The 13,356-nt window shown below is 48.1% G+C and overlaps 2 protein-coding genes across 3 annotated transcripts in view; one reads left to right on the top strand and one right to left on the bottom strand.

The window, feature by feature from the left end:
* Positions 1-3,246: 3,246 nt before the first annotated feature.
* Positions 3,247-4,482, bottom strand: LOC110131344 (relaxin-3 receptor 1-like). Its single transcript, XM_020883900.2, has one exon. It carries the CDS (start codon positions 4,480-4,482, stop codon positions 3,247-3,249), a length of 1,236 nt encoding a protein of 411 aa, XP_020739559.2.
* Positions 4,483-4,696: 214 nt separating this feature from the next.
* ADAMTS7 (ADAM metallopeptidase with thrombospondin type 1 motif 7) overlaps positions 4,697-13,356 on the top strand; it is a 70,785-nt gene continuing 62,125 nt past the window's right edge. For both annotated transcript variants that reach the window (XM_070477659.1, XM_070477658.1), the window contains exon 1: positions 4,697-5,054. The gene's annotated coding sequence lies outside the window, so the exon portion shown is untranslated. The remainder of the gene's footprint in view (positions 5,055-13,356) is intronic.

Genomic DNA, 13,356 nt, shown 5'->3' with positions numbered 1-13,356 from the left:
GGGTCCCGCAAACAGGCCAGGCTGTGTGATACAGGCGAGGGGTGCAGGGAAGCGTCCTGTACTCTTCAAGGAAGAATTCAGCAGAGAAAGCGTGCAGAGGCTGAGGCGCTGGGGCCCAGCTGCTCCAAGGGGCAGGGACTCACCTCTGCAAGGTGAAAATGACATTCAGCAGCCGCCCACCTGTCTCCTGGCACACAGTCCACGGCTCTGTACTTCCACCCACCTGGAGGGGTTTTGGAAGTCTGAGCATCCCCTCATGCCTCTCTCCTACAGGGCGCTAAGGGGGGCTGGGATGTGCTGGGATGACAACATCATATATCCTTGGGATTCACTCAGGCCATCACCCCTCCTCCTCCCCTGCCCTGCAGTACCTGACACCTTGGCCACCCCAGGCTCCACTCGCTCATTCAGAGCACCTATTCTTCTGCAGGCACCTGGCTCCTTTGTGCCTCTGTGCCCAGGACACAAGTTGTCATTTGGCCTCTTTGAGCACTTTACCCCCCATCCCCTTCTTGGCAGCTGGCAGATGAGCCAAAAGCAGGTAAGACTTTGGGCTTTGGAGTCAGGGAGCTGCTGTTGGAAATGTTTGCTGGGCAGTTCCCTAACTTGTCTGAGCCTTCATTTCCTCCTTACAAGGTGAATAATACTGCACACCTCAAAATCCTTTTTGAGGACCAAGCCTACACAAAGCGCTGTGCCTGCCTCATTGTCAAGCACTCAACCAATGCCGGATCATTGCTCTTCTTGCTCAACAAGTTTGGGGGTTTTGTTCTTTCCCTTCAAAAAATCTCATTTATTCTCACTTCCGCACATGCCCCCCTTCTCGACATCTAGTGATGACACACTCTTCTAGCTCACTCTTTCGCACTGTCTTCTCAGAGTGCCCCATCCCTCATGCCTGCCTCCTTCCTCACTGTCCCCTCAGTACTGGTGTCAGCACTGTGCTGAATGCCCCCTTGACAGGAGGTGGTCTCTCTGGGGCACACTTGGGTCCTATTTCCACACACATGGCGCTGCAGGGGAAGCCTCAAGTGTGCCGGCTCAGAGCTGGGCCCACAGTTTGAGACTACAATAAGGGCATTTGATGAGACCCTCCACACGAGCCATAGTCCTCTTCTGGTCAACGTGATACCTGCACGACATGAACCAGTAAAATTCACCCTGACTTCGATAAAGGAAATAGTTCACCGGAACTAAGAGTTAAATGAATAGTGTTGTAGCAAGAAATGACCCTAAAAAGAGTTTGCAGGTAAAGACTGAATAGAAAAGAACACAGAGGGGGTAAAAATTAATCATTGATCTGGACATGGTCACAGGGAATTATCAGCCCACTCATTTTATAGATAAAGAAACCAAGGCTGAGACAGGCAAAGTGACTCGCTTAAGGCACATAGCAAGGGCAGATCAAGGGCTTCTGAACAGGCGGACTCCAAATTTAATGTCTTTGCCCCCCACACCCTATGGTCCACTGTATGGTGTTTGTGGATTTAGTAGTGTAACTTTCTACAATAGTCTTTAAACAGAATGATTTTAGAAATGACCATTACCCTCAGGTTCTATTTAATAAGCTATTATTTCTGATTTAGAGCACTTGCAGCTCCCACACAGTTCTCATGTTCTCTTGGGAGAACACCCCATATCCCACCCTTTTAGTTCTTAGAGCTGGTCCCAGGGACAATGGGGGATAGGCTGCAGGAAGACAGATGAGAAGAGCAGTAGTGACTCCTTATCCCTCCTGTTGCTCCCACAAAACATTCCTTTGCATGTGAGAGAGAAATAAGCTGCAAATGACTCAATTTTAAAATAACACTGAGAAAAATAATCAAGGCTTGGAGCTACCAGTGAATCACTGCAGTTCTTTACTTTGTATTTATTTTCTTTTTAAGTGGACAAGTACTCCAAGGAATACAGATTCATCTGTATTGTGGTCCTTTAGAGGGGTCATAGTATCACCCACACCATGAGGCACAGGGCCTCTCATTCCACCAGGGGTTAGCTGTGGGCCTCACCCCTCCACCCCTTCTGACTGCTCTGGGATGACAAATCACAGACATTTGAGTCGACCCAAGATCCTGTGTGGGCTCAGGACTTGGACACCAGGCAGTGGGGAATAGGTTTTTCCCTCTACTTTAAAGCATCGTCTTCCTCTGTCGGAAACATCAGGCATGAAATTTATGAGCAAGTCTTTGCAAGGATGCAAACACAAATTCTGACCTCTGACCACCTAATCTCAACTGGTGTGTGCTAAGAATGCTTTATGGTAGCTCTGCATCAATATGTAGATCCAATGCTGTCTACCAGAGAAGGAATTTAAATCAGTTGCCTTTTGATTTATCTTCAGTGATGCCTTTGGAGAGCAAGGGGAAAAGATGCTGACTGTTAAAGCCTGTAGCATGCAAACACTCCCAACTGTCCCATATCAGTCACAGGGCCTCCAGGCTCAAAGAGATTGGTGAAATCATCCAGCAGCTCCACACCCCTACTGATGTATCAATTCTGTCTCTATCAGTCTCTGTTGTAATGATTTCTAGAATAGGGAGCTCACCACCTCATGAAGCTCATGTGCTCAAAAATGGGAAAGGCCTGCCATAACGAGGGATGGAAATCTGCTCCCCATGACTTCTTTCCCACTGGTCCCAGTTCTGTCCTATGTGGGCCACGCGGGTCACTGCTCACCCCCCACTGCTTCCCCCCACCCCTGACCAGCTACATAGCTCCAGACCTCCTGACTGCTCCTTGCAGCCGCTTTTCATGCAACAGCTAGCATGCTCAGTCACAGCATACTGCCAGATGAGTGATGTTTGGGTCAGTCAAGCCCCCAAGATCTAGAGAGAACAAGTAGCAGGCGGGCCTTGCAGATGAAAGCTCAGAAATCTTGAGCCATCAAGGGCTACCTCATAACCTTGAAATCCCTCCACTCTATGCTTTCCAAAAACCACTCACATCCCTCTCTCACAGCTCCCTTATAACAAAGGGAAACAAACCAGGAGTCGGATTAAGTGCCTTAAAGAGCAATGAATGGAGCTCACACTGCAGAGGTTGTGCCAGGAGGATTGAAGGGCTAGATACAGAGGAGTCCCCAGCATTCATCCAATCCTCACCTCTCCTTATAGGAAAGAGTAAGCTGAGGCCAAGGAGAAAGGGACTCACCCTGGGTCACACAGAAGGTTAGTGATGAACTCCCAGGCTTAAGTAATTTCCACGGCCAAAGGGCCTGCTTCTCCAGTCAGGCCCTGCCCCTTGACATCATATATCTGCCCCATCACTCTTGGGACTGGTGGAGCAGCGTGTGGCCCTTACTGAGAGGTGTGGTTCTCCAGGTTCAGGCCTAATCTGAGAGCCCCGCAGCTGCGGCGGGGCTGTCGGAGAGCCGGGTCGGAGGTCCGCTGGGCGTTTGGCCCGGCCGCACAGCTCTTGCAGGCCCTGGCGGAAGTCGCGGCGCAGCAGGCAGTAGAGTAGCGGGTTGAGGCAGCTGTTGGAGTGCGCCAGGCAGATGGACACCGGGAAGAGGTAGGCCTGCACCAGGAAGTAGGCGCGGTCCCAGGGCACCGCGTTCAGCTTGATCAGCACCCCCCAGAACGTAAGCGCTTGGTTGGGGAGCCAGCAGAGCACGAAGACCAGCAGCACGCAGGCCAGCGCGCGGGTAACCTGGGAGCGACGTCGGGGCCGGACCCCAGACGGCCAGCGCGCCCGCCGCCGCCTCAGGAAGCGCAGAAGCAGCAGCGAGCAGGTCCCCAGCGTGACCAGCGGCAGCACAAAAGCCACGGTGATCTTTTGCAGATGGTAGAAGGCCAGCCAGTCGGGACCGCCGTCGGGGAAGCGCAGCAGGCACAGGCGTTCGCCCCCGATGCTGGCCGCTGTGGCGAACAGGGCGGTGGGTGCGGTGGCCAGGACTGCGGTGGCCCAGAGCAAGCTGCACAAGCAGACACCCCACAGGGTGCCCGGCCGGCAGGGGCGCAGCGCCCTCGCCACCGCATAGTAGCGGGCCACGCTCATGGCGCTAAGGAAGAAGCCGCTGGCGTACATGTTGAGCACCGTGAGCGTGAGCACCACCTTGCACATGGCACCCCCGAAGGGCCAGCTGAAGTCGCGCACCATGTCCACGGCCCAGAAGGGCAGTGTCAGCACGAACTGCAGGTCGGTGGCTGCAAGGTTGAGGAGGAAGCAGTTGAGCAGCGAGCGCCGGCGCCGCTGCTGGGACCGCACCAGAACCAGCACCAGCACGTTGCCCACCAGCCCCACAGCGCACAGGGCCAGGTAGGCGCCCGCGATCAGCGCGCGCAGTGCCAGCGCCGCTCCGGCCTCTGCCACTCCCTCCAGGCCGTCCAGGCTGCGGGGACCCCAGGTCGGGCGAGTGCTCTCAGATCCGTTGCCAACCGAACTGTTAGAGGGCTGCAGGGACGACGCGTCTCCAAACCAGTTCAGGGGGAGCACGGCCCCGAAGGCACGGGCCATGCGACAGCTGCCTCTGGCTGACGCCATCGCCCTTGGTGGAGCGCAGGGTTCTGCTCAGATCCACTCCGAGGCCGGCGGCTAGACTGGGACGACTAGCGGTGTTCAGTACCTCGCGGCAGCACTTTTAAAGGGATGAAGGCTGCCCTGATTGGTCAGTTGCACTCGCGCCCCGCCCTAAGCGCTTCCAGGCCGTATTTCTATTGGCTACTTCTTTACCTTCGATTTCCTCGAGAACTGAGGACCCTCCGCCAGAGTGGAGGCCGGAAGCTGAGATTTGGGGTCCGGGAGGTCGGGTCGGAGGAGAAGGCTTCTGCGATTCAGCTGGGCTCAGGGTCGCGGCTGTGCGTGGGTCGCTGAGTGAAGACGCAACGCTAGAAACAGAGCGCCTCCCGCAGAGGTTCAACCTTCGGGACTGGAGAAGGGTTCCGACAAGTTTCGCCTCGGGAAGCAGCACACCCCTCCACCTTCAGCCTGCGCGGGCCCGGAAATACTCAACGGGAGACTGCTGATCGGGACCAAACAGCAAGGACTGACAGTCTCTTTGCCTCCAGCCCTGCTCCCTTAAACGGTTCCCCAACGCCGGACTCCTCTTGGTAAAGGTATTTCTCTAGCTGTGCTTTAGCGTTGGGCACTCCTCATCCTCTCTCCCCTTTTGTTCCATTCTTGTTCTCAAAGTGCCCGAGATCTCCTTCCCATGGCCAGATTTTCTTATGGCTGGCTCTTTCTCAGCACTTGGGCTCAAATGTCACCTCCTCAGAAAGGCCTTCCCTCAACCACCTCCTTCTGTACTTCCAGAATTTTTTTATTGCATACCTTCTATGTGCTACCCACCTTACTAAACACTGGGGATGCAGCAATACGCATGGAACATATCTTCTGGGAGATAAAGACAAGTAATTGAGATGATCTCATATAGGGGAAAGTGCAAAATTAAAAAAAAAAAAAGCACGGTAATGACTCAGTGAGTGTTAGGGCAAGAGGCTCAAGGAAGGTGGTCGGGTTTAAGGATGGGAGGGTTCCCAGGAGAGAGACCGTAGTCCCCTTTATGTTACTTACCTGCTGTATTGTCTTGGAGCTAATTGATCTACCTTGCCTACCTGTAAAGGAGGAGGATGATAACCTCTTGTGAGGGTCATGGGAGAACTAATCAAGCTAAGAGAACCCCCTTCTCCTCCTCATTCTGACCTCCTGTTTTGCTGAAGGCCCTCTTTGTGGTGGTCAGTCCCCCATTGGCATTAGTCTGGAGCTCCCACTCTGAGGAGCCCTTTCCTTCTTTCCTGCTCTCCTAGGAGCTTTGGGACAGCATACTGCCAGGAGCTGGGAGGTGGCCTCCAGAGAGCAAGTCTTCCTGGTGTCTCCTATCCTTAATCAGTGACCACAGGCAGATTCACTCCCAGACCTCCCTTGCCTGGGAGACAGAGAGTCTGAAGCAAGTGGTATTGTCTCCCCAGTGGTCACAAAAGAGGAAATTAACCCAATTACCCAGTTCTAGTCTGGGCCAGGGGGCTTCCCCTGTGGCTCAGTGGTAAAGAATCCACCTGCAATGCAGAAGATGCAGGTTTGATCCCTGGGTCAGGAAGATTCCCTGGAGGAGGGCATGGCAACCCACTCCAGTATTCTTACCTGGAGAATCCCATGGACAGAGGAGCCTGGCGGGCTACAGTCCATAGGGTTGAGAAGAGTCGGAGTCGGACACGACTGAAGCAACTTAGCATGCACACAGTCTGGGCCAGAGCCCAGATGAACCAGTAATCAGATAGAAAGTTTGCAAAATTAGATCATACTTTCCCAGAGTTTCCCTTTAGTGGGCCCTGGTGGCCTAGGAATTTTTCTTCCTTTTATGGGAGTTGTCATTGAATGTCAGGTAGCCTGAGTTGCTAGTCTCTCTGCCCTGGCTACTAACTTGCTTTGTGGTTTGGGGCAAGTGACTTGCCCTCTCTGGCCTCAGTTTTCTTGTCTGTAAAATGGTCTGTAAAACCTCTTATGGTTCTCACAGGCTAAGAGTTCTCTATGTATGTCTTGTTTTCATTCATTCATGGATGATCTTTGGGGTGCTTCAGCCCAGGATCTCCTCTCCCCATGGCAGTCAGAAGGTAAGCCAGATCACAGCATGCCTCTGTGATGCCCTAGGACATTGTATCTTATTTAGAATAAACTCCTCACTCCTTCCCTGATCATAAGGCCATTCCTGATCTGGGGCCAGCTCACCTCTCTGATCTCATCTAGTAGCCCTCCAACCTCCACTCCCTTCTGTGCGAGGCTCCACCTGCACTAGCTTCTGCTCTCCCTCCAGGGTACCAAATTTTCTCCTGTCTCTGGGCCTCTGCCCTCACCAGGCCCTCTGCTTGGGGTGCTTTTCCCCAGTTTGCCCCAAGAATGATTTTTAAAAAAATTTTATTTTTGAAAGTTAATTAATGTGTTTTATTAAAGTATAGTTGATTTGCAATGTTTCAAGTGTGCAGCAAAGTGATTCGGTTATATATATATATTTTTTTTCTTTTACAGATTCTTTCCCATTATAGGTTATTGCAAGATCAGATATAGTTTCCTGTGCTATCCAGTAAGACATTGTTGTTTACCTATTTTATGTATAGTAGTATATATCTACTTCATCTACTTCATGTATCTAGTTCATCCCAAACTCCTCACTTATCTCTGCCCACTTCCTTTTCCCTTTGGCAATCATAAGTTTGTTTTCTATGTGTGTGAGGCTGTTTCTGTTTCATAGATAAGTTCATATGTATCTGTTTCTTAAATTCCACACATAAGTGATATCACATTTGTCTTTTTCTGTCTGACTTACTTCACTTAGTATGATCATTGCTAGGTCCATCCATGTTGCTGCAAATGGCATTATTTTGTTCTTTTTTATGATAATATTCCACTGTGTGTGTGTGTGTGTGTGTGTGTGTGTGTGTGTGTGTGTGTGTACATACACATCTTTATCCATTCATCTGTCAATGGACATTTAGGTTGCTTCCACACCCATGCCTTGGTTATTGTAAATAGTGCTGCTATGAATATTGGGTGCACATATCTTTCTGATTTAGAGTTTTCCTCCTTTCTGAATATATGCCCAGGAATGGGGGTTGCTGGACCATATGATAATTCTATTTTTAGTTTTTGAAGAAACTTCTATACTAGTCTCCATACTGGCTGCACCAATTTACATTCCTACCAACAGTGTGGGAGGGTTCACTTTTCTCCACACCATCTCTAGCATTTATTATTTGTAGACTTTTAATGATGGTTATTCTGACCAGTATGAGGTGATACTTCATTGTAGTTTTGATTTGCACTTCTAATAATTAGTAATGTTGAGCATCTTTTCATGTGCCTATTGGCCATCTATATGTCTTCTTTGGAAAAATGTCTATTTAGATCTTCTGCCCATCTTTTGATTGGGTTTTTTTTTTTTTTTTTGGTTTATATATTGAGCTGTATAAGCTGTTTGCATATTTTGGAAATTAATCCCTTGTCAATTCATCATTTGCAAATATTTTCTCCCATTCTATAGGTTGTTTTTCATTTTGTTTATGGTTTCTTTTGTTGTGCAAAAGTTTTTAAGTTTAATTAGGTCCATTTGTTTTATTTTGCTTTTGTTTCCATTACTCTGGGAGATGAATCAAAAAGAATAATTGTTGTAATTTATGTCAAAGAGTGTTCTGCTTGTATTTTCCTCTAGGAGTTTTATAATATTTGGTCTTACATTTAGGCCTTTAATCCATTTTGAGTTAATTTTTGTATATGGTTTCAGGGAATGTTCTAATTTCATTCTTTTACATGCATCTATCCAGTTTCCCAGTCACTTATTTAACAGACTGTCTTTTCTCAAGACTAACTCTTAACCCATAAGTCTCATATCAGATGTTACCTCCTCCAAGAAGTCCTCCCTGACTATCCTACCCATATCACTAAGTCCCACCTCTATCCTCAAGTCTCCATCTCATCCCCCGAGGATTAAAAAATACCCAACTTTTAAATGAAGTATAATATCCACGTGCACATGCCCACTTATCATAAGCATACAGTTTGATGAATTTTCACATACCAAACACAGCCATGTAACCAGCACCCACATCAAGAAACAGAACATGAATAGCATCCCCAGAAGCCCCCTCATGTCTGATGTCCCTTTAGTCCCTGTGGTTCCTTCCAGAGTAATCACTATCCTCTCTTTTAACAGCACAGATGAGCTTGGGCTGTTTTAGTATTTTATATGAATGGAAACACACATGTATACACTTTAGTGTTGGGCTTCATGGGTCTGTGAAGTTCATCCATACTGTAGAGTATAGCAGTAGGTCATTCATCTGCACTGCTGTATGATCACCCTGTTTTATTTATAACACTTGTCACAATCAGAGTTTATATATTTGTTGACATTTTAAAAAATCTGCCTCCACTGGAAAGTTAGTGCACTGAAAGGAAGGACTGCCTTTGTCATGTTCACTGCCCTTGTCATGGTGGGGGTCAGTAAAGAACCATGGGATGAAAGCCTGCAGGACCTGCCCAGCGGGCTCAGCCTTTGATGGGCACTGCGATGGAGACAGAGCTGGACCAGCATCCGTTCTACCCCCAGGAGCCCACAGGTCACAGGAGAGCTCAGGCGGGGAGGGTCAGCACTGAATGAGGGCCCCTGGGATAGAGTTGGAGGCCGAAGGCACTTGCAGGGGCAGGAAGGGTGGGTGGGGGGATATGAGCTCTGAGCTGGGCTGTAAGGATTCATTCTGTGAGCACTTGTGAGTACACCTAGTAGGATGGGTTATGGTTATGGGAAGACCTTGTTTGGGCCTTTAAGAAGGCCAGAGCTGGAGGGGCAGTGAGTGACAATTGCTGGCGGTGGATTTACCAGTTCAGGGCTGTAGGGAGTGTCCCACAGAGGTTAGCTGAGGCCAGGGGAGAGGACAGCACTGAGGCCAGGGTGCTTCTTGGAGGCAGCTGCCCTCCTCCTGGTTGAGCAGCTACTAGGTGCCCAGCCCTGTGCCAGGCTTTTTACACAGATCATCCACCAGCTCCTCCGTGAAGCAGGAAATGTTATCTCCATTCACACAGGAGGGAGCGGAGGCTCAGAAAGGGGGTTTGTCGCACATCCCAGAGCAGAACAGGATCCCACAGAATTGACCCCAAACCTCGCTCTGAAGAGCCTGTCATTTTCCCTGTGATACTGATGACAGTGCTCTAAAAACCTACATGTTTGGGGATCCACCCAAGAGAACGTAGTTTTTGGTGGGAAAGGGTGACAGGTTGGGGATATATTTATTTTTATTTTCGAAAAAAAAAAAAAATTCTCTTGGGACTTCCCTGGTGGTCCAGTTGTTAAGACTCTGTAATTCCAGTACCCTGGAGCGTGGGTTCAATCCCTGGTCAGGGAACTAAAATCCCATATACTGTGCTGCATGGCCAAAAAATAAAAATAAAATCTCTTTACTGTTGCTCCAGTGAAGAAATAGCACTTCCCCATAGAGTTTTCTACAAATGATGTGGCCAGTGGTGGTTTTTCCCTTTGGAATGGTTCCCTCCTCCTACCCACCCCAAGTGAGATTACAGATGGCTGTGTTAACGGGTGTGGGTCATTTTGGGTTCTTGCTATGTATCCCCCTCTGGCTCCCCATTTCCACTCCCAATCTGGGCCACTCAGCCCCTTGCTTCGCTCTACTGGGAAGATCAGCGGAACATCAGGGCAACATTCCTGGAGGCCCTGGAGAGCCCAGAGGAAGTGTGAAGGGGACAGAAGGTGAAGGCCACGGCAGGAGTGGCCTGGCTCAGGCCACCTCTTGGAATTGCATCCCTTCCTCCCACAGAGTGTGTCTGGGTGGGGGTGCAATGAGCCAGGGCAGAGGCGGCTATTTTTCATCCGTGTGCCTGTAGGACCGTTTGACTCTTGTAAACCATGAACACATATTACTTTGACATAAATGCAAATTGAATTGCAAAGGAACAAAAACCTTTGCAGATTTGACAGGTGAGAAGTGCTCTGAAGTTGCTTAGATCTACATCCCTTTAATTGCTGGCGGGGATGTACGTTTCTCAAATGTTTCTGCAGCATCTGTGTTTTCCCTAAACTCTTAGCGTCTCTTGCCATCAACAGTGTCATGGTTGGAGCCTGGCACCTGGGGGCAGATCTCCTTTCAAGTCGTGCCCTGCCAGTTACCATGTGACCTCACAAAAGTGACTTAGTCTCTGTTTTTCTTGCCCGTAAATTGGATAGTAATAACTTCTCTCATGGGGTTGCACCAGGGTTAATAAGAAAATTCATGTAATGCATCCCTCCTGTAAGTGCCCCAGTGTTAGTTCAGGAATAAAGAACACCTGGATAGGGCAGGGAACAGCTGTAATGCTGGGGGTGGTGGTAGTGGGGGAAGTACAGGGCTGACTCAGGGCAAACGAGGAGGACCTGGGGTCCTCAGCCGTGACCCCTAAGGTATACCCACAGGCAATAGCTCCAGCTATTAAACCCTTCCCAGAAGCCTCCTCTACTGAACTTTAATTCTAGACCATTCTCCTTTATCATGTCTTCCTAGAGCATCCAGCCTAGGTTTCCTAGAAACAACTCTCTCCCTTTGTACTCAGGTTTGGGTTTATCTATTTAATTATGCTTCATAATATAATAGCAGAAGCAATAAGCAATTGGCTTATAAACCAATCCAGGTGGCTCTTGGGAAGCCTGCAGCTTGTTCGGTGGGAAGAGAAGTGTTTAGGGCCTATTAGACCAGTATTTAAGGTGCCCACCTTTCCCCTGGGGATTTGGTGAAGATGAAGATTCCAATTCAGCAGGTTTGAGGCACGCTGAGATGCTGTATTTCTTACAAGCTCTCGGGTGATGCCTGTGCTGTTGGTCCAAAAAGCCACACTTGATGTAGAGTGGGAGAGTGTATTCTACTAGTAGCAAGAGATCAGCATGCCATGGGCAGTAGTCTGTATGTTTTACCAGGAGATTGGCTGTCTTTGTCCAGTTGGGCTGCTAAAATAAAACATCATAGACCAGGTGGCATATAAACAACAGAAATTTATTTTTCACAGCTCTGGAGCCTAGAAGTCCAAGATCAGCATGCCAACATGGTGAAGTAAGAGCCTTCTTCCAGGTGGCAGACTTCTCATTGTGGTTGTGTCCTCACATGGTAGAAGGGGAGGGGGAGCTCTCTGGGACCTCTTTCATGGAGCCCATTCACAAGGACTTCACTCTCACAACCTAGTCACCTTCCAAAGGCCCCACCTCCTAACACCAACACCTTTGGAATTTTGGAGGAACACAGACAAATGTGGCAAAATTTGGTGAGTTGGGTTGGCAGAGGTTGCTGGATAACTTCCACTGTACTAATACTAGTTCACAAAGCAGTTCCACATATATCATCTTAATAAGTTGACATAATATCATAGATCATTGTTTTGATCTCCCATTTACTGAGGTTATAAGATTCAGAACAATCGAGCAGTTTGCCCAAGGGCATACAGCTAGTTCTAGGCAAAGCTAGGACTTAAACCCAACCAATCTGACTGCAGAGCCTGTCACTCATTCCATCATGATGTGGAGCTCACCTTGAGAACATCTCTAGATCCTGAAGCCAGTCAGCCCAGAGTAGTAGTTAATATGAGCCAAACTGGGTTTTATCTTTACCACTGAATTTGGAATTGTCCATTCAGATGGTTTGCAATTAGGCCTTTGTGGGTTCTTGTGTATACATAAGGCAACTTCTATTTCTTTGGGTTTTGTTCATTTCTTTTGAGACCTCCCTTCTGGATCTCTGACTTCCTGTTCCAACGTGGACTAGTGGCTCTCTTGGCCTTCTAAACAGTTGTGATTCTGACATTTTCCTTTACTATTATTTTGGAGACTCCCTTTCTTGGTCAACACATGTAATTTGTCTTTGCCGACAAATGTAATTTGTATCGGATCACCTGTTTCCTCCTTCCCAGGTCTTTCTGGTAGTTTACCTCCTCATTTGGGTGGAGCACAACCTCCAGTAACTTTCAGAGAAAAAGACCATAGGAAACAAATGTCTTGAGACCTTAAATATCTTAAAATGGCCTTACTCTACCCTCATACTTGATTGAGAGCCCGAGAATTGAGTTCTATGTTGGAAACCACTTTCCTCAGAAGTTTGAAGGCATTGCTCTGTTGACTTCTGGCTAATAGGGCTGCTGGAGAGAATTCTGGTGCCATTCTGTTACAGAGTCTTTGTGACCATTTTCTCCCCACCTCTGGGAATAATTTTCTCTAGTACCTACAAGTTCTGCTATGTTAAGATGTGTCTTGGAAGTGAAAGTGTTAGTCGCTCAGTCATGTCCAACTCTTTATGTCCTCATGGATTGTAGCCTGCCAGGCTCCTTTGTCCATGAGATTCTCCAGGCAAGAATACTGGAGTGGGTTGTCATTTCCTTCTCTCCACTGAATCTTCCCAACTCAGGGATCAAACCAAGGTCTCTCGCAATGCAGGCAGATTCTTTACCATCTGAACCACCAAGGAACCTGTGTGTCTTGGTAGGGGTCTTTTTTTATCTGTTGTACTGGATGCCAGTAAACTCCTTCAGTTTAGAAATGCATGTGCTTCACTTCTGAGAAACATTCTTCTATCATTTATTTGATAATTTTCCATTTCTTCTGATCTCTCTAGGTGTCTTGATTTTTGATGTTGGATTTAGGGACTTTTAAAATATGGAGAAATGTTTGCTTTATGAAAAGCAATACATTTAGGCACATCTATTCTTTCCCTGCATATTTTGCTATCGACTTCATCTTAAAAATATCCTTCTAACCCCCAAATTATATAACTAACTTCGTTTTTAAAATTGGCAATAGCAATTTCAGAATAAGGATCATGCTGTTTTTACTCATTTAAGCTCCACTGCAGGCAGCACAAGTGAGTATTTGTTGGATAAATAAAGTAGTGAAATGATTTA

This window comes from Odocoileus virginianus, chromosome 16 (assembly GCF_023699985.2).
Source record: "Odocoileus virginianus isolate 20LAN1187 ecotype Illinois chromosome 16, Ovbor_1.2, whole genome shotgun sequence".
Classification (NCBI taxonomy): domain Eukaryota; kingdom Metazoa; phylum Chordata; class Mammalia; order Artiodactyla; family Cervidae; genus Odocoileus; species Odocoileus virginianus.
The sequence above is the reverse complement of the archived record's forward strand: the minus strand, read 5'-3'. Positions and strand labels throughout refer to the sequence as shown.

Excerpts from the sequence above, each read along its gene's own strand:
- LOC110131344 (XM_020883900.2), bottom strand. The coding sequence starts at position 4,482 with ATGGCGTCAGCCAGAGGCAGCTGTCGCATGGCCCGTGCCTTCGGGGCC.